The 21,250-nt window shown below is 39.1% G+C and overlaps 1 protein-coding gene across 3 annotated transcripts in view; it reads left to right on the forward strand.

The window, feature by feature from the left end:
• Positions 1 to 21,250, forward strand: part of LOC133592133 (uncharacterized) — a 37,613-nt gene that overhangs the window by 7,218 nt on the left and 9,145 nt on the right. For 2 of the 3 annotated variants that reach the window (XM_061944684.2, XM_061944692.2), the window contains one exon: positions 1,787 to 1,861. The exons of the other annotated variant lie outside the window; for it this stretch is intronic. In XM_061944684.2, the coding sequence (XP_061800668.2) occupies positions 1,787 to 1,861 (75 nt within the window). The remainder of the gene's footprint in view (positions 1 to 1,786; positions 1,862 to 21,250) is intronic. 3 annotated transcript variants of the gene reach the window in all.

Below are 21,250 nucleotides of genomic sequence, written 5' to 3' on the forward strand. Positions count from 1 at the left end.
ACCTGGGGATAGGTTGATTGGCAACACTAAATTGTCCCTAGTGTGTGAATGTGAGTGTGAATGTTGTCTATCTGTGTTGGCCCTTCGACGAGGTGGTGACTTGTCCAGAAGGCAGCTGAGATAGGCTCCAGCCATCCCCGCGACCCCGAGAGGGACAAGCGGTAGAAAAAATGGATGGTTAACATTGCAACACAGCATATTGTAAGAATTTTGTTTCAGACAATGTACATTTACACAATAATTATTTACTTATACAAGTTGGTTTATTGTGAATTATTATATTATAACCTGTTTTAAATAGTTCACATTTAATAGCTAAGACAGTCAACAGTATCTCACTAAAGTGAGTATACCTCCACATGTCAGCAACCATTTTTATTACGGTACTTTACTGTATGTATTTTTTCACAGGACAAAACCACAGAAAGTACATTTGGAAATATTTCAGAGTAGTGTACATTTTGTGTAGCAGTATAGATTTACCTTCCTTTTAAAAGGGACTCAAAACACATGCTTGTCTAAATAGCTGATAACATGTGTAAATACCAAGGTAATTGTTTTGCTAAAATTGTGTTGGTACTAGTAGGGGTGTCCCAATACTTCTTTTTTGCTTCCTTTAAGATACTAATAATGGGGCCTTAAGTATTGGCTCATATTATATTATTTTATAGTGTGGAGTGTTAGAAAAGGCTTATCAAGTGAAATTTCTCAACAATTGTAGGTATGAAAAACAGTAACCTATTCATTATTAACTGTCTGGAATGGACTTATGCAGTCTTTTAAGTTGAAGTAGATTGGTAATTGTTTTTTCTCAACAGCTAATCGCTGCAATAATTCATTAAGTTAAGCTCGTAATGACACAGTAAGTGGAACAATGCGAACATGTGTTACTGCACACTTTCTAATTAGCTTCGTTTTAAGTAATATGAAACTGCAAATATTTTATACTGGTTTATTATTGACAAATGTGTTTTTAGAATGCAATATTGTTCAATTAAAGACACTTTTTACGTATCTTAACTGTTGTGTAGCTGCTAGCGCCTAGTAGCCTATCGCCTACCATGTATACCTGTTGTAAATTGCTTCACTACATCAAGATTGTGCTGTGGGACTGCTTGTATCGGGTTCGGTATTGCAGTTGCTCCGGTATATCGGAGATTTTAGATGCAAGCCAATATAATCCGATTCTTGTTTTTTTGCTGCACCAATATCAGATCGGTAAACCCCTAGTTGGTAGCATTATGGTCTTGGGCTGCAGTGCTTCTGGAATTCCTGATGAACGCATTCTATGAAGCTCAGTCCAAAGCAAATACACTATTCTTTACTCATTTTAATATGTTTTTGAAAATATTAAACACCACTAGAATGACCATCATCATTGCATGAATATATAGTGGCAGTGTTCATTCCCATCGCCCCAACCCTTCCCTCTGTAACTCAACCATCAAGCGGACAATGCCGTGATTAATGTGACAAGACGTCAGCACAGGGAATGAAAGATTTAGTGTTTACTCAGGGACTGTGTCGCTGCCGTCAAGTGAGAAAATTAAGTAGTGGTAAGATGAAACCTTACCAAATGGAAATATTACCTAGGGATCGGGTGTGTGTGTGGTCATCATCAGTCTATGGGGACAGGGACAGGCGATTCCACAGAGAAAGACACATTGAGTGATGCAATGTTGCACGTGATCATTACGGCGTGGTAGGGTTATGTGAAACGGTAGTAGTCAACACATCTGACCTCATCGCAAAGTGTGTGTTATATTATGTGTACTCTTTTCATCAGGCAAGTGACAGACCTGGTGTTGATTGATCCTATCCCAGAAGACATTTTTGAAGAGGAGCAATGGAAGGAGTATTGGTGAGTTTATTAGGTATGCAGGGTGGAATGTATGTTTGACCGTTTCACACAAACATGTTGTGATAAAAAAGAGATTTCAAGTGAAGATCGAGACAAGAACAAGGGTTGAATTAGGATAGCTCCAAATCAATAAGTAGTACTAAAGGCCAGAATGGAGGAGATAAAAAGTGAGAGGAAAAGTCTAAAACAAAAAAAATACTATCATTAAAAATAGGATTAGCGGCAGGGGAGTTAGCTTTTATTGATGCAAGTTCCATACTTTTCTCTTTTTTGGTGAAAATTGCTGATTAGCTTTTCTGAGTTGGAACCATTAAGTTGATTAACTGGAGACAAAAGAAAGTAATTTTCTGGTAGCAGTCGTTCAGTGTGTATCAGATGAGTGGAGAGCGAGGGTGGTGATATGGTTAAAACTGACTGTTATAAAGTGTAATAATGCCGCTTTAATCCTGCAAGCGAGATATGTCACAGCGTTTATCTCATTACACAATGATTATCTTAAGTGGGTGGGGCTTTTAGTATTAATATCCCGAAGTGCGGGGGTGAGTCATTGTTAGAAGTGTCAATTATGCAAGGTTATTTCAAGGGGCTGAATGGTTGTTTACAAATATGATGATTACGATAATTACATGTAAGTCAAAGTCACTCATTCATCAATGCACAAAAACACTGCAAATGGCCATCCATCCATCCATTTTCTATCGCTTGTCCCTTTTGGAATCACGGGGGGTGCTGGAACCTATCTCAGCTGCATTCGGGCGGAAGGCGCGGTACACCCTGGACAAGTCGCAACATGTCAATTAAATAAAATTAATACAAATAGTTAAGAGTTAAACAATATATTTACTGTAATAATGAGTTGAAAAACATTGTTTAAAAATTGTCATCAGTCAAAATATGTCATATATACAGTTGTTAGTGCCAAAATAATATGTAGAGAAAATAATATGATCTCAAGCTTTCTGCATAATTTTAAAATTTGGGACACAAACAAGCATATTTCTTTTCGAACAAGAAGTTAGAATTATTTCAGGTAAAGTTTTGATGGTAAAGTTTCTTTCCATCCATTTTCATAATTTACTTACCAACAATACTTACTCAACAATCACACGGGGAGGTTGTGGAGACCACTGAACTTCTTTGTGCATAGCAATGTTATAGTGAGATGATAAGACAAATTGCATAGAACAACAAAATATAAACCCATTTAGTTGTTGCATTATACATCAGTCTTAAATATTGTAAGTCCCTCTTTCATTTCCACTAATAATTTATTGTCCATACCCATAATCAAAATATGTCCCTGAGAGGATTTGTACTTCTGTGCCCTCAAAGCTGACCTATGACTTTTGAGATAGATGCTATCAGGGTAGATTTACAGTTGCAGTATTCTTTTTTCATTTTTTTCCTGTTATAAACTGGAATGCTACTTTATAGCAAGGCTAAAGAGAGGCGATCAAGGCTGACTGCTTATCACAGCAGAATTCATTTTCCCAGCAATACATCAAATTTTTTTCTTGCATTGCACATACTGTGTCTGTCCAATTCACAATCAAATTGTACAATCTATCTATGTACATACACATACTGTAAATGCAAGGTTTTTACATTCAAATTAGCACACATAAATAAATGATAAATGGGTTGTACTTGTATAGCGCTTTTCTACCTTCAAGGTACTCAAAGCGCTTTGACACTGCTTCCACATTTACCCATTCACACACACATTCACACACTGATGGAGGGAGCTGCCATGCAAGGCGCTAACCAGCACCCATCAGGAGCAAGGGTGAAGTGTCTTGCTCAGGACACAACGGACATGACGAGGTTGGTACTAGGTGGGGATTGAACCAGGGACCCTCAGGTCGCGCACGGCCACTCTCCCACTGCGCCACGCCGTAAATTAACTATAATTGACTATAATTGTAATCAAAAATGTAATAATTAATTTTAACAAAAGTGCTGATACAATATAACCTTGTTACAACAGAAAATAACCAGACATTAAAATTTAATTTGCAAGTAGATTGATATTGGTTTTGACAAACATAATACAACCAGAAATTATACTAAATGCTCCTGCATACCTCATTAGCCAAATTAAGAGCCTTTGTAACCGTTTTGAAATTGTCCTATTGTCATTTATATGCTAATAAATATATTGTTATATATATCGTTATCGCAAGAGGCTGCAGTATATATGGTGATATAGATATTAAGCCCTATCACCCGTCTCATTTGGAGATGTATTAATAATATACTGTATCTCCTTTGTGAAAAAAACGAACACCATTAAAAAAAAATACACAAAAAGAAGCCAAAACAAATACATTTAATTTGTTTTAATCAGCACCTTAATTAGGTAATTCTGCAGTTATATCTGACGATATGTTTAATATTTTTATTTTTGATATTCCGAATATGTTGACATGCACACAGACGGAGGATTCTCCCGCCAATGTCTATCATTGCACCAATCTCCTCCTCACAATGACCACACCGCAGCCATTTGTGGGTGACAGTAGCAGGTTGCACATACATTCCAAACGTGCTAAATATAGACGCAAAAAACGGGCCGCAAACTGTTTCAGTCATGACAATTCACATTGTGGATGCTAAATAATAACATTTGCATTTTTTTCTCCTTCCAGTGTTGTGGGCGTTCTGATAATCAGCAGCATATATTCTGCATGTACATGATTCTGCATGTACAAGCTAAATGGATGGCTATTTTGCTAATTTAAATGGGTCATATTATGCTTATTTTTCTAAATTTAAAACACCCTGTGGTATACATAACATGTAATGGTGGTTGTTGGTCATAATTTTGCAGAGATTATGTTTTACGGACCATCTGCAAACCGCTTTCTGACCGTCACTTGAGGATGCGCCGTTTTGTGGGCAGTCTTATTGACGTGCCTCCACTTTGACTGCGTCCTCTCCCTGTCAGTTTTTAGCGCTGCCTTAATGAGTCTTCTGACAGATAAGTGAATTATGAATTATATTTGTGTAGTGCTTTTTCTTGAGTGACTCAAAGTGCTTTACTTTGAGAAACCCATGATGTACATTTAAGCTACCCAGTGTGGGTGGCACTGGGAGAAAAGTGGGTGAAGTGTTGTGCCCAAGGACACAACGGAAGTGACTAGAATGGCGGAAGCTGGATTTTAACCACAAACCCTTAAGTGTCTTGGTTGGCCGCAGTACCATCCGAGCCACGCCGCCTGTGTTCTAACTATATGCTACTTTGTAAACCGTTAGTAGATCAGGCATTATCTGTCCATTATGTGTCCATTTCCATGCATACATATTGTAATGTATCATTACATACACACATAATGTAACTAGGGCTGCAACAACTAATCGATTAAATCGATTAAAATCGATTATAAAAATATTTGCCGATTAATTTAGTCATCGATTCGTTGGATCTATGCTATTTTTATTTAATTTATTTATTTTAAAACATTTTTTTTAAATGAAATTGTATTTATAAACTGCAACATTTACAAACAGCTGAGAAACAATAATCAAAATAAGTATGGTGCCAGTATGCTGTTTTTTTTCAATAAAATACTGCATAGGACAGAAATGTAGTTTGTCTCTTTTATCCGATTATTAATCGATCAATCGAAGTAATAATCGACAGATTAATCGATTATCAAATTAATCGTTAGTTGCAGCCCTAATTGTAACTATATTTTTCAATCACATACATAGTATACAATATTTTGAACTTTAAATATATTGACTTAAATGTATTGGTTTCGTATTGCAGTCCTATAAATTATTGTCTCATGCTTTCACTAGTGTTATATTTATGGTCTTTTTTGACTACCGGTACATTTTGTTCTGGAATTATTTCAGGAGAATCTGCAGAGAAGAAATGCTTTGTCCAAATAATCTAATCAAACCAAGCCATGACTCAATAATTTACGTCACCAGCGACTGTGTTCCTCATTTCTTGTGTGCAGGTTGTATATGCATGACCCAAGTCTGATAAATAAATATCCCTGCAAATAGCTTATTTATACGTGACTAGAAGTGGGGCAGCACCATTTATATGCTGTGTGTGTCCAATTATCTTCTGATTAATATGCATTAATCTACATGAATAGTACATGACGGTCCTGCTACAATCCAATTACTGTGCAGAGAGGCAATGGAGGAAGGAAATGAAGCGAATACTTATATTTTCTCTCTAAAACATTCCATCATTGCTGTCCATTTGCATGGTGGAATAAAAATAGGAAAAGAAGAGGTACAAGCAGTAAGATGATGCAAAAAATGCAATACAGATTTTAGCATCACTATATTGTTGTTCAATTGGCATCAACCATATTTTTTTCTACATAGCTCAATGGGGGTCTTTATTTTGGTGTATATTTATTGTACAGCTAAGTCTTTATCAGTTTGTCATTATGTAAAAGGACTGCTGCTGTCTCTACTTGTTGTCGTTCGCCTGATGAATCAGTTACCAGGGCTCACCCCGAGGTGGTCAACAACTTGAGTCCAGCAGGAACAGCAAATTTTAACATCGTTGATAACAACTAGGGATGATGTTCGTTAAGAAATTATCGATGTCGATGCCATTATCGAATCCTCTTATCGAACCGATTCCTTATCGAATCCAGATAGGTTTTTGTGTGTGCAACTTGTGTGTGCACTGAGTTGCAAAAGCCGTAGATGTTATGTGGCTGGGCCGGCACACTGTTTATATGGAGGAAAGGCGGACGTGACTGAGGACAGCATGCGGACGTTAAAGGGTGAAGGTTTCAGGTGAGAGAGGACGCTAAAGGCACGCCCCCAGTGAGCATATAGTGCTGCTATGTGCGTTGTAAATACAAAAATTGCCGACAAACATATCACCAACATGGACGAGGTGCCGCTCACTTTCGACATCCCGGTGAAGCACACTGTGGAGAAGAAGGGGACCAGCACGGTAGCGAATCGATACAACAAGGCAAGAGAAGTCGGCTTTTACTGTTGTGCTAGCTTGCTATGCTAATGGACAGAAACTGCCACCCATGGTGATTTTCAAGGGGAAGATGCTGCCGAAAGAAAAGTTTCCACCTGGAGTCATCATTAAGGCATGACGAAGGAACTCCAACCGCTGGACATGGGTGTAAACAGGACGTTCAAAGTGAAGTTGTAAGCGTCATGGGAGTGATGGATGACAGACAAACACAGCTTCACAAAAACTGGGAGGCAGCGTCGGGCGAGTCACGCCACAATTTGTGAATGGATCGTGGCTGCTTGAGCTAACGCGTCTGCTTCCACTGTTGTTCGAGCTTTCGCAAAAGCCGGCATCTTTTCCGAGGAGCCCCACGGCAACAAGACTGACTTTGAAAATGACGAGAGGGAATCTGGCGTGTTTTATGGAGAACTTGCCCAGCTGTTCATTTCGGACACAGAAGATGAGGACTTTGATTGATCAAAAAATAATGTGAGTACATTGATAAATACTTCCATAAAGTACAACCAAACTCAGCTTTGCTCCTGCTGCCTTTTTAAAACCTCCATAATTGAGCATTTACTACAGACACACAAAATCCTCCTCCAAAAGACCCATGTAACCGACAGTTCTTGCCTAAAGATCCCTTGATACACATTGGCTTCTCACACCAAGAGTGACATTCATGGGATTGCCACAATAAAATAAAAAACACAGCTAAATGGAAAGCAATTGCAACGTCCCTGCCAGACTCCAGCCTGGAATCGGCAGCCACAGAAGTTGAAGGTGTAACTGTCAATAACGTCTACAAGCCCGCAACAACCCGGCTTCAGGTAAATTCCATCCCTGCTTTTGATCCACCCTGCATTTATGGCGGTGACTTTAACTACCGCAGCACTACTTTGTGATATACCTCATCCAATCCAGACGATGTCACTCTTGAGGAATGGGCATCAGCAACTGTCGTGCAACTCCTCTGTGATCCCAAACAACCAGACAGCTTCCACTCTGGCAGGTGGAACACAACCTCAAACCCAGACCTCACTTTCTCAAACCTGAATGGCCCATTGCCCCACCGCATCACCCTGCATCCTTTCCACAGATCACAACACAGGCCGTCATTGATAACCCCAGACAACCCTATCGAACCAACCAAACCAGTGAAGAGGTGGAATTTCCGCAAGACTAACTGGCAACAATTTTGTGGACTCAGGCAGCGACGGTCTACCCTCACCAACAACTCTCAACCTGAATGGTGCCTACTCAACCCTCTGCAAACTCCTCATTAGGGCAGCCATGAGAGAGATCCCACACGGTTTTCCTCATTGTTACATTCCCACATGGGACGAGGAGTGCGATGAACACTACAACAATTTCCTGCAAGCTGAACCTGGTGAGGAGGCAGCCATCAAAGCAACGCATCTGACAGACTGCCTAGAACAGAGGTCCCCAAGCTACGGCCCGTCAATGTCCAAAATCTGGCCCGCAGGAAATCCCAAGTCACAAAAAAAACAAAAACTTTTATTTTATTTTTTTTAATTGTTTTTTAAAATCTGTCCTTTCTAATCCTTTTTCTACCACTTGTTACTCTGTCTCCTAGCCGCTCAGGCAAATCATATTGTCTAAAAATGCATTTTCCCATTGATAACGTTACATCATCAGCGGCAAGTGCGTACTCTTTCAATCAATTAGTAAAAAAGTTTGGGGACCCCTGGCCTAGACAAACATAGAGAACGATGGGAGGAGACGGTGAGAGAAAGTGACTTCTCTCACTACAGCAGGAAGGCTTTAAAGACCTTTAACTGCCTTACAGGTAAATGCTCCAAACATTCTCAATGCCCAGTGACAGCCACAGCTGCACAGCTAATTTACAAATGGCTGCTTTAAGGATGCTAACAAAAGATCACACCAGATCCATCAAGCAAGAAACAACCAGCCTACAGCAAACACCAGGAGTAGATGGCCATATATCAGTACCATTCTCAGCTAAAGAACTCACTAACGTCCTCACCCAACTAAAGAGTGGATCTGAGCGCAGCCTACGACAGTGTGGCACCAGCGCCTGATTCTGAAACTCCTTCGGATCATCCCTAATCGCAGCATAGTGTGATTTATCGCCAACATCCTTGCAAATCGCAATTTCATACTGCATACTTGATGAACAGTCCATCCGCCCAAGGCGCCTAAGAAATTTAGTTCCCCAAGGATCAGTACTGGCCCCTATGTTATTTAATGTTTACATTAATGACCTGCCATGCACAACATCTCTGCAGTACGAATATGCTGACGACCTCGCTCTTCTTCACTCTGACAGATGCTGGTCGAAAGTACAAGCTGTGCTTTCGGCAGACGTAGCACTGGTAGTAGCCTATCTCAAGACATGGAGACTGAAGCTGAGCATGGCAAAACCACCACTACAGCTTTCCACCTTAACAACAAGGAAGCTCAGGGCCAGCTTACAGTCAACCTTAACGGGACACTTCTGCCCTATAACCTTTCTCCAACATACTTTGGGATAAAATTTGATTGGCAACTGATCTTTAGGCAGCACCTTCAATATTAAAAGTGTTATCTAGGAACAACTTTCTTTGTAGTCTGGCAGGCTCATCCTGGGGAGCCAATACGCCCACCCTTCGCACTGGCGCCATGGCTGTAGTCTGCAGTGCTGGAGAATATGCCCCTGAGCATGGTGCCAAAGTGTACGCACTAAAAAACTGGACACATGACTCAACGACACCTTGAGAATTATCACTGGCTGCCTACGACCCACCCCATCTGATTTCCTGCTAGTGTTAGCCAGCATTACACCTGCGACTCTTTGCAGAGAAGATGACTCACTCACAAAGACTGGTGAACAAGTCTTTGCTGGACGTGAACCATCCCCTACACAACCTTGTTTAGAACTCTCAACTTGACCACCAGCGCCTGCCCTCTCGCCCCCCTTTCTCCCGCCATGCAGCAACTCTTTGCGGCTCCAACATCAATATCCTCCACAGATGGAGAACTGGCTAGTAGGAGACCCCAAGACCCACTCAATCTACACTATTCCCTAACACATCATTGACACAATGTGAAAACCTGCCTCGCAGAGAATGGGTAACTCTAAATCGGCTACGAACTGTGGGGGATGCGGCAATCAACAGCCTGCATATGTGGCCACACTGAGCAGACTGCACACCACATACTCAACAAGTGCCCCACCTTATGCCCACCTGAGGACATACTCCTTGACCTGCTTAACCCCACCCTGACACAGTGAGCTGGCTGCAACGCCTGAACCAAACTGCATAGCTGCTTCATACGCAAGAAGAGGTAAAAGGGAGCAGGCCTGCACCTGAGAAGGATTCTGGGTGGCTCAAATCAGCTCTTGGAAAACTCGAGGATTTACACATGAAAGCTGTGCTCATTAACAGAGGCTCACTCTCAAAATGAGTTATGTTACATCCTACGAAATGAACCGTCACCATCTCCTTGGAATGGTATTTGTGTGCTGCTTCTGCACGTGGGTGTACATACGTGTGGACTTATATGGGGGTCATCGTTCTTATTTTGGATTTTCTCAGCTTGGGTCTCATTTTCTCGCGGACATAGATAATGCCTCTTGATGAGAAATAAAGCAGTGGGTCTAGCGTCAGAGATTAGTGCAAGCCCCTGTGTGTGTCTGGACAAATTGCATTCAGGACAAGAGAGTGGATAGATCATTCAGTGCTCTGGTGTGTTCTCTGTTGAATGTATTTGGTAGTCTGGATAGTTAAACATTTACTGTACAATAATTTATTGATGGAAGCCTGCCACAAATAATTTTGGCAAAACTTTGTTCCACATTTTTATAACACACTATTATGGGACTTTTTGTGACTTAACTTGTTATTACAATTGAATTCAAATAAGAAAGTTGAATATTTTTGCTTTTCATGTTTATTACTGTTTGTCGCTCCCACAATGCTATTCCTCTCTTCTACACTGTTCATTACATTTACATGCATACGAGTCGTGGTCAGTTATGCAAAGTAGGCGATGGCACCATCATTTAAATTTTTTTTTAAAATTCATTACTTAAACCAACAAAGTACAGAGTAGCTGTATCACAGAGAGAAGATAAAGTGATAAATCTCTTAAAAGGGCTTAGAATTAACAAAGGATGTTTTTTTCAGCTGCTAATCATTAAGAGCCATGGGCAATACATCTGTATGCTAGTGTTAGCTAGTGTAGGGCTGTCTTCGAAGAAGGATCTTCGTAGTCGAACCTGATTCGTTAAATTTTGCCCATTGTCGACAAACAGTTAAATGTATGGCATTTTTTAAGACAAATAAACAGATGTTTATATGTATTAGTGTATAACGTCACATTAATTTGCTTTAGCACTTATGTGAATAGAGGTGGAAAAAAATGATAGATTCTCGGATGCATCATGATTAGAATGTGGACGATTCTGAATCGGTGGACAAAAGTCCAAATATCGATTAGTTACGTATGTTAAAGTAATACAGACGGTGATTGATTGATTGATTGATTCTAGCTTGGGTTTTAAATAACCATGGGTGAACCATTAGCTAACATTCTCTTAACGTTATGTGTTATATGGTTTAGATGGGCGCGGACACACAGAGGAGGGAGGGCGAGAGGACAATGCTTTGTACACTTCAACAGAAGAGTAATAGGAACCGCGTTACAGCAGAGTTAAGAAGAGGAAAATAGCAAGTAGATTCATATATCAGCAGAGACAATAATATTCGTACCAAAGTGTCTAAACATTCTGTGGTTTCAAATGGCACAATATGTGTTTGCCAAGTAGGGACGGTTATTTAGTTTATCACTTAGTGGGCTACAACAGTTCTCACTTCTCACGTATCTATTCTTCCATATAAATATATCTATGCTTTGGGCAATAACATCTAAAAAACGGAAATTATGCAATTCTATACGTCTGGCCAATGTAGGAGTGTTGTAGACATATTAGTAATATTATTAATAATTAGATGTAATACATTTAAAATATGATAATATACAATATATTAACAATATACAATGTAATAATTAAAAATGTATAAATAATCGATTTATAATTGAATTGTAACCCCTGAATCGTAATAATAACCGATTCATGAAGTTTCCAAAAATTACCACTTCTACAGTATATGTAAATGTTAATTAAAGGTACTTATAAAAAGAATACATACATTCATCCAAGTGAACACAACAAAATATTTCATTTGAGACTTTTATAACCTTAAAAAAAAGGTGAACCAAAGTTTGCGAGGGGTGCTTGGGCGCAGCACCAAGAGGCCATAAACCTTGACTAAACAGAGGATGTAAAAGTTGGAACAAATTTGTTTCATGTGAACCTGCATAAGGATCATCACCTTTTTCAAGAGGAGAGTTACACCTCCAGGCCGAGGCGGTGTGCCAAGACGCCCTTTGCGTGTTCAATTTCAAGCGATCAGGGCTGACCGCGGGATTCGGCCGGCCAGAGGTGCGACGAGCTTCGTGTCTTACAGTGCGTCCCGACGAGCCTCGATCACGTCCCCAATGTAGAAACATCCTCCCAACCCTATTAGTAAAATATTGTTGTGTGCAGACGAATATATTTCATATAATAAAGGATGTGGGAGGCCAAAACACGGCTGCAAATTTTATAGAGACATCACATCATAAGCAGCGAATATTGATATCAGACGATTTGATTGTGAAGTTGATTGTTGAGTCAGACTCTTACCAATCAAATTGTCGAGTCTTCGACTATTTGAAGACAATCCTAGTTTGGTCTGTACAATTGGAGTAGTTAAGCTGTCTGGCTTTTCAAGACAGGCCATCATTTGACAATAGTCGAGCTGAAATAAAACAGATAATTAAAGTGCATTGTAAATAGCAAATACAGTGATAACGCTGTATTTTTGTCTTTGGAAGAATTACTTAGCTCACAGGCGTGTGTGCCTCCTCTTAGCCAAGTGTGTGTGGACATAAAAAATAAAATTACCCCATTGGGGAATATATTTGCTCTGAGAGTAGACACTATGGGGAATTGCTCCCTGAAATGAAATGGTCCTTACAAATGAATGAATGCTGATTGGACAATTCTTCTGTTTTAAAACACCATTATTGTGAGAAGTGAAACTCATACCATCATTTGAGCCACTTTTCCTCTCTGGATTTTTATTTCTATGTGTATCCTTTTATGATCATTTAACTGAGACCATTTGTTTGAGGGTAGGTTCATTTTCAGGTTTTATAACTTCTTGCAATTGCTATGCATTTGCCTCATTGTCTTTTATGGATGTATCAATACCTGACTTTTGTGAGCGTGTATGTTCCTGTGTGCCTCAGTGTTGCACACTCAAGCTTACAAATGCAGTATCCTTATTGTGTTTTGTGCCTCACAGTGACCCTTTTGTGATTGGCTTTTGACATTTAACCAACTGCTGTTCTTCAATGTCAGTATTTTGATGCTGTTTGATATGAAGAATACAATGTTTGGACATAATCCGACACTTTGGCCTCCAAATTAGACCCCGAAACGGCAAGAATGACTCAAAAAGTCACTTGGTCTGCGCTTGGTTACACACCCTTTTTTCTTAGCGAAGATTATGAGTCATTTGTCATCTAATTGGGAATATATATACATCCTAGCGTTGTCATCCCTGTGACAGCAAACATTGTACATTAAGTGTTGTTTTATTATGTTTGTTGGCTGTAATGAGGTCTGCAGTGAGTAGTAATCAGTCATGTTGTCGAAGGAAAAAGTGAACGTTGGGATGCGTTGTGAAGTTTTTGAAATTATTGCACCGTTGTATGCTTAAAATCAGAAAAATATTACATTAGTCTATCTGCAAGATGTTCGATTCTGGAGGTGTTCATTAGGCACACCTGCACACTCGCCCCCGATCGATTCAGAGTGTGCTTAAAAAACATGTTTTTAGCAGCATTTACATCACTGTATGTATCATGTCAATGGTATTATGCACTTGCCACGATTAGATGAAAATAATACTTTCATCTTACCTTTTTTTTTGCGTTTCCTCATGGCCTGAACAGAGGGGGAGGAGCTTGACTTATGTCAATATAAGGGCTTCCACCACGCGGTCACAATATATCCAGCCTGCAAAACCCTGTCAACTGAAGCATCCAAAACTTTGATACTCTGACATTGTTTAACGTGAGTATCCAACAATGTAACAACAATTATTAGTCAGAAAAGACACGAAACTCAAGAGATATTTTGTAGTTTCTGAAGGACTTTTTCCCCCCAACTGCTGTCATTGGTAAACAGTAGTACTATGGGATGACCAATACAGTTCTGCCGTTACAGCCGACACTCGTGTTCTACGATCAATACCTTAGTGGGACACAGGCCTACTTCAAACCCCTCCAGGGATCATTGTCTGAGATTGGTTGCAATAATGTGGCTATGGACTGATGGACGGATGGTCAACAATCAGGGATGGTGAAAGACTAGAAGCTGTGAGCAGTTATTTATAGTTTTAGCACTGCCCTACAATTGAATGGCAATCAGTTTTGGGGTTTATGCAAACTCTCACCCAAAGTCAGCTGTCTTGAACACACATACTGTATTTGTAAAGTCAAAAATTCTGACACCCCACAGGAGTACAGATGGTACACCATAGGTACCTGAACCTTGAATGTTTTTAATTATGTTGGATGTTGTAATGGCTCCCCATTGAGTCACTACTATGTATTTTCCTGACTCAACTGAATCCTAGACTAATTTTGTACCTCCACCCCATACAGAGATTAATAGATGAGTCAGGAAAGCCAATTAATTGTTCTTTGCACCACAAAAGTGTAACAACTGCAGTTACAATTCCTAATGAAGCTGGACTGCTGCACATGGATATATTTTACCCAAGTTTAAATCTATATATTGATGCAGAATCTAGGGTTGAGTCTCCAGTTGGTTGTGGTGCAAGAAGGACACCTTGTGCTCATTTAAGGAATTACACTGACTTTAAACTGAGTGGTTAAGAATATATACAAAATGTCTAACAATATGGTTTATGGTTTTGATTTATTTCAAACATGCATACAGTTACAACATGATAATGCATGTATTTTAGACTAACTTTAATCTTAGACACCTTTAAAAAAAAAGTATGTTATGTCCATATGTGTTTCAGTGCTTTCTGCATCATACCGTCAATAACTCAATAAACATTTTTAATAATTGCCTCGACCAATGCATACAGTATTCTTACTAGGAATGTGCTGTTTTTTTCAATTTTGCAACAATGGCCAATATTTGATACATTACATAATGCTCCTACAGAATGTAAGGAGCTCACTCCCTATTAAGCGTAGGTATTGAGTCCATGTGTTTTAAGTGTCCTTGAGTGAGACACTGATTCACTTCTCCTTCCAGAACACTTTGCAATAATCACTTTAATATTCCTTATGCATAATAGTTAGTTGATCCCCATGTAATAGGCAATGTTTAAATGTTCTTTTCTCATTGTAATAGTTGGCAGAAGCTCGTGTAATAGTTCGTGTTTTGTGTGCGAACAGGCTCTCAGGTAACAGAGGCCCTGCATATGAAATAAGATGGTAATGAGGAGGAGGAAGGGAAGCTTATCGCTACAGGGCCAAATTCCGACAGTGAATTGCGCAGTTGTAACAAAAGTAACAGAGCGCCCATTCAGCCTGCACTAATCCAGATGGGAAAGTCAAACAGCAGAAAGTCCGTGGCACAAACTCATTTCATCACTTTATTAATTTAGATATTGCCTCCTTGCTCCTGTTGGGAGGGTAGGGTGTTGGGGGGGGGAGCCAATCTGAAATGACCAACAACTGCAAGGCGTTTTGCTCTACATGGCTCCCCCACTTCGTCTTCTCACGTTATCTGTTTAATTCATCCCGCCAATCTTGGCTGTCTTTACCCACTAAATTTCCCTTTGACACGCATGCCTTGCTTCGCATAATCCTCACTCCGGGGCAGAATTAAAAATGGGGGGAGGGAGCAAGAAATTGGACAGGTGGCTGGAGAATCCTTGAAATAAGGTTCAATGCCAGACCCAAAAATGATTGGACCCGATTTGAACTTGGTGGCTGATAGGTTTTCTTCCTTGTTATTTTTGGAATCAAGGGGTGAAAAAAGGGTGATAGGTGGAAAACGCTCAAACACTTTTACACTCCATTTAGAGGCAGGTCTAAATTGTACTGCCAGAATGACTACAGGGTAAAAACTGTGGCAGGAAAGATGGGAATGCCTCCAGAAATCTGATTGAAAAACTTTCTGCACAGTAAAAGACTCAAAATTACAATTGCTGACATGTTTGATGTGCTGTTTGTATTCTTGGAATATTAGGAAGTTTTTGCTGTACCATGAGTTGCCATGACTAATTATCTATACCTGATTTTTTTTGTGTGTGTATGATGGTCTGTGTCTGTATACGGTACTACTTATTTGCAACAAGAACATTGATATTGTAAATCCGTAATCAATCTCTCTCAATGATACATCTCTGACTGTAAGCTTGATCAAAAAGTTGTGCTGTCAAATAATTGTTTTAATTCAGATTAAGATTGAATCCAAATTCAAAACTAGCTTGCATAATTTAAACCAGTTTAAAAAACACCCCAATAGTTGGACACCGATACAATTTTACCATCAGAATTTCATACAGGAATATTTTTTTAAATGCTTTACTTTATTTGCTCAAAACTTGGTTACGTTTTTATCTCAAGTCCAGTCATGGTGTAATTTGGAGTGAAATTTGCCAGCAAGCACACCAGTCAGAATCTCCTCACTCATTCTTGCACTGACACATCATTGACCGTACAGCAACTATTGCGTGATTAATCTGCGTACAAACATGATTAATGCGATGATTTGTAGTGATTAATCACATGAGTTAACTTATTTTTGACAGTACTATCAAAAAGACGAGTCTTGGTTTACTCTTGAATAGAGAGATGGTGTCTTCTGCCCAAACTCAATCAGGAAGATGGTTCCACCAGAGAGGAGCATGTTTAAAGGAAATCTAAGATAGTGTGAGGTGGTCTCTGATTTTCACAATGAAATGAGCCACTGCAGCAGGTTCAGTGCTGCTCTTGCCCCAAAATATTTTCTACCAAAACAACAACTTTTTGTTATGACTGTAGAAGTAGAAGTGCTAACCAACAGGATGTAATAAAATAAAAATAAATATATTATCGAATTAATCGTGATTCTTATTTGCAAAGGTTTTAATAGATAAAAAAAATGAAAAATGTATTTAAAAAATAAATAAATAAATGACAACTTTTTAAATTATCTTTTAATCTGTCCTGTCCAGCCACTCAGGCAAATCATATTGTTGATGTACATGCCCATTTCTGCTGTACAGATGTACTTTAAAAAAGAGAAGTGTGGGTATACTTCTCTTGTTGCCTTATTTGAATTTCACTTTATTATATGTTTGGGTTGAATTTTATTAAACAAAACCAGTTTTATTTTAAGTTATATAGAACTTTATCAGAGCTGTTTATTTTTTTTTTTATGGTGGCATGTAGTTAATCATATAACTGGCACCCAATGTTATTAAAAAAGTATTGATTATAAATTGAGACTCCATTCTGAATTGAATAGTTACCCCCAAGAATTTAATCGAATCGTGTGGTGCCCAAAGATTCACAGCTCTAACGGCAGTATCAAGTTTATTGAGTATTTAGGGACATTTTAAGACAGCTAGCTGACATTTAGTAGTGTTATTATTTCGTACTTTTTAAATCATCATGGAATTGGAAAAAAACAACTTGGATCTAAAGTACGGAAAGTCTGGCCCAGATCAAGAATAAGACTGAGACCAGTGTCCCCTGCTGCCTGGTGGATGATCTACGGTGTGTTGGCAGCATTTAGGGGCAGGCTGTGCTGCTTGGCACGACACTGGCGGCAGAGAGCGCATGGCACTATTGACTAGGCTCCACCGGCTGAGACCAGCCAATTCAGAGCACCAGTGAGCTAAGACCGATTAGGTCTCCTGAGTTACAAAATTGCAGAGCTCTTCTTCTTTCATCACCCAGAAAAAGGTTTTCTCATTCCCCAGTCAAATGTTTTTTTCAACTGAGAAAGTTTTGCATTTTAGACTAAAATACACTTGTATAGCATTTTTAGAGACTTTCAAATCTAGAATATGGAATTGCTTTACACAAATGTAGACTACCTTGTTCATAAAAGGTGGACAAAAATGTCAGCAAAATTATTGCTGGGCAAGAAACGCTAAATGTTGCATGGATGGTCAAATTTTAAAGATGCAGTTACCAATTTATCTGAAAATACAAAACCCCTGATCCTGTTTTTTACTTTTGTTACTTGGAATGAGGGACTAACAGACATTTTCCCCAAAAAACATTTAATAGGGAATAATGGGCATATGTATGATCAGGATAACGAAACACACTTGGAAAATAAGAAAGTACAGTTAGGGCAGCTAGGACAGAAACTATGGAAGGCAGGCTAAGTAGGAAGGAATAATACATGGATTATGATGACTAAACTGAATAAATTACTGGAGGCAAACAGAATCAAATGTAAGATCAATCTATAAAAGGAGGTCAGGTAACTAAGTTGTGCACGGAAATCTGAGGAATGAACCTCCGTCTTCCTGCCGCACCCATTATGCTTTAAAGGGACGTATCATGCATGCAAAACTTACTATTCCTACCTTTTGGTACCTGTTTTTGGATCTGCAAAAGTCCCGAAAATTAAAAATCAAACCATGGAGGCATTGTGGAGATATTTATAAAACAATTTTGCCTTCTTTCATGCTTCTTATTAAAGAGCCGTTGGGAATTTGCCCAATTTGTGACGTTTTTTCAATTGGTGACGTCAGCGGCTATCTGCATAAATGGTAAAGTTTTGCACAAAGAGCTTTGCATGAGTCCGCTTTTGTAGTTCCTTCTTTTTCTCTATCCTCTTGTTATGGGGCAGACTGGCTTGTACATGCACATGCGTGGTCCGCTGTTGCCATTTCTAATACGAAGTAGTGTACAGTTTTAACTTAAAAGTGCTAAAAACTACAACATGGATGACGGTGAGAAAACTCAGTCGAAGTGGAGGCACGTAAATAAGACCGCCCACGAAACGGCACAACCTGAAAAGACGGTCAGAAAGCGGCGTGAAGATGGTCTAAAACATAATCTATGCATAATTATGACAAAAGAACAATCATTACATATTGCAAACCCCGTTTCCATATGAGTTGGGAAATTGTGTTGGATGTAAATATAAAGGGAATACAATGATTTGCAAATCCTTTTCAACCCATATTCAATTGAATGCACTACAAAGACAAGATATTTGATGTTCAAACTCATAAACTTTATATTTTTTTTGCAAATAATAATTAACTTAGAATTTCATGGCTGCAACACATGCCAAAGTAGTTGGGAAAGGGCAGGTTCACCACTGTGTTACATGGCCTTTCCTTTTAACAACACTCAGTAAACGTTTGGGAACTGAGGAGACACATTTTTTAAGCTTCTCAGGTGGAATTCTTTCCCATTCTTGCTTGATGTACAGCTTAAGTTGTTCAACAGTCCGGGGGTCTCCGTTGTGGTATTTTAGGCTTCATAATGTGCCACACATTTTCAATGGGAGACAGGTCTGGACTACAGGCAGGCCAGTCTAGTACCTGCACTCTTTTACTATGAAGCCACGTTGATGTAACACGTGGCTTGGCATTGTCTTGCTGAAATAAGCAGGGGCGTCCATGGTAACGTTGCTTGGATGGCAACATATGTTGCTCCAAAACCTGTATGTACCTTTTAGCATAAATGGCGCCTTCACAGATGTGTAAGTTACCCATGTCTTGGGCACTAATACACCCCCATACCATCACAGATGCTGGCTTTTCAACTTTGCGCCTATAACAATCCGGATGGTTCTTTTCCTCTTTGGTCCGGAGGACACGACGTCCACAGTTTCCAAAAACAATTTGAAATGTGGACTCGTCAGACCACAGAACACTTTTCCACTTTGTATCAGTCCATCTTAGATGAGTTCAGACCCAGCGAAGCCGACGGCGTTTCTGGGTTTTGTTGATAAACGGTTTTCGCCTTGCATAGGAGAGTTTTAACTTGCACTTACAGATGTAGAGACCAACTGTAGTTACTGACAGTGGGTTTCTGAAGTGTTCCTGAACCCATGTGGTGATATCCTTTACACACTGATGTCGCTTGTTGATGCAGTACAGCCTGAGGGATCGAAGGTCACAGGCTTAGCTGCTTACGTTCAGTGATTTCTCCAGATTCTCTGAACCCTTTGATGATATTACGGACCGTAGATTTTGAAATCCCTAAATTCCATGCAATAGCTGGTTGAGAAAGGTTTTTCTTAAACTGTTCAACAATTTGCTAACGCATTTGTTGACAAAGTGGTGACCCTCGCCCCATCCTTGTTTGTGAATGCCTGAGCATTTCATGGAATCTACTTTTATACCCAATCATGGCACCCACCTGTTCCCAATTTGCCTGTTCACCTGTGGGATGTTCCAAATAAGTGTTTGATGAGCATTCCTCAACTTTATCAGTATTTATTGCCACCTTTCCCAACTTCTTTGTCACGTGTTGCTGGCATCAAATTCTAAAGTTAATGATTATTTGCAAAAAAAAAAAAAATGTTTATCAGTTTGAACATCAAATATGTTGTCTTTGTAGCATATTCAACTGAATATGGGTTGAAAATGATTTGCAAATCATTGTATTCCGTTTATATTTACATCTAACACAATTTCCCAACTCATATGGAAACGGGGTTTGTATGTTGACCACAAGGAAGTGTTTTAAATGTAGATAGAAAATCATAACATTACCCTTTTTAAGGCATCACTAATTGCCTCGTAGTTCAACCTAACCTCCAAAAGTAATTCCATCTGGGGAGAAAACAAACAAACAGGGAAACACAGCCGTGAAACAATAAAATTAACCCTAAACTGTCAAAGAGAGCATGACAGATTGTCACTTTAGTTTACGAACCTCGAAATTCTGAATATTGACATTACAACACAAGCAGTTCGTTATAGAAACTTTATTTTGCTCAATTTACACACAACTCTTACATAAAGTATTAACATTGCAAATGATAGTCTAACATTGCCAAAATTGTGATCAATTATCTATTTCTGCTTGAACGGTGTGGAATGTATGCACTTTAAGTATTGTAAAATCTGGCATTTTTTTCTCCATGTTCTGTATTGCTGCTGGTTTTGTTGGGATTATTGTGTTTTTTTTTTTTTTTCATATAGCTACATTTATTACTAATTGCATTTGTATTATTGAAGTATTGAAATTAATGTTATGTTAAAAAATACATTAAAAAAATACATAGTTCTTTGACAAAAATGGAAGGTTTTCCTTGTTTTTTGAGTAGCGATTCCAGCACCGATTAACGATTACTGGTATAATGATAGGCCGGGATAAAATTCCCGGCTGTTAGTGTTACAATTTTAAAT

This window comes from Nerophis lumbriciformis, linkage group LG04 (genome assembly GCF_033978685.3).
Source record: "Nerophis lumbriciformis linkage group LG04, RoL_Nlum_v2.1, whole genome shotgun sequence".
In the NCBI taxonomy this organism is placed as follows: domain Eukaryota; kingdom Metazoa; phylum Chordata; class Actinopteri; order Syngnathiformes; family Syngnathidae; genus Nerophis; species Nerophis lumbriciformis.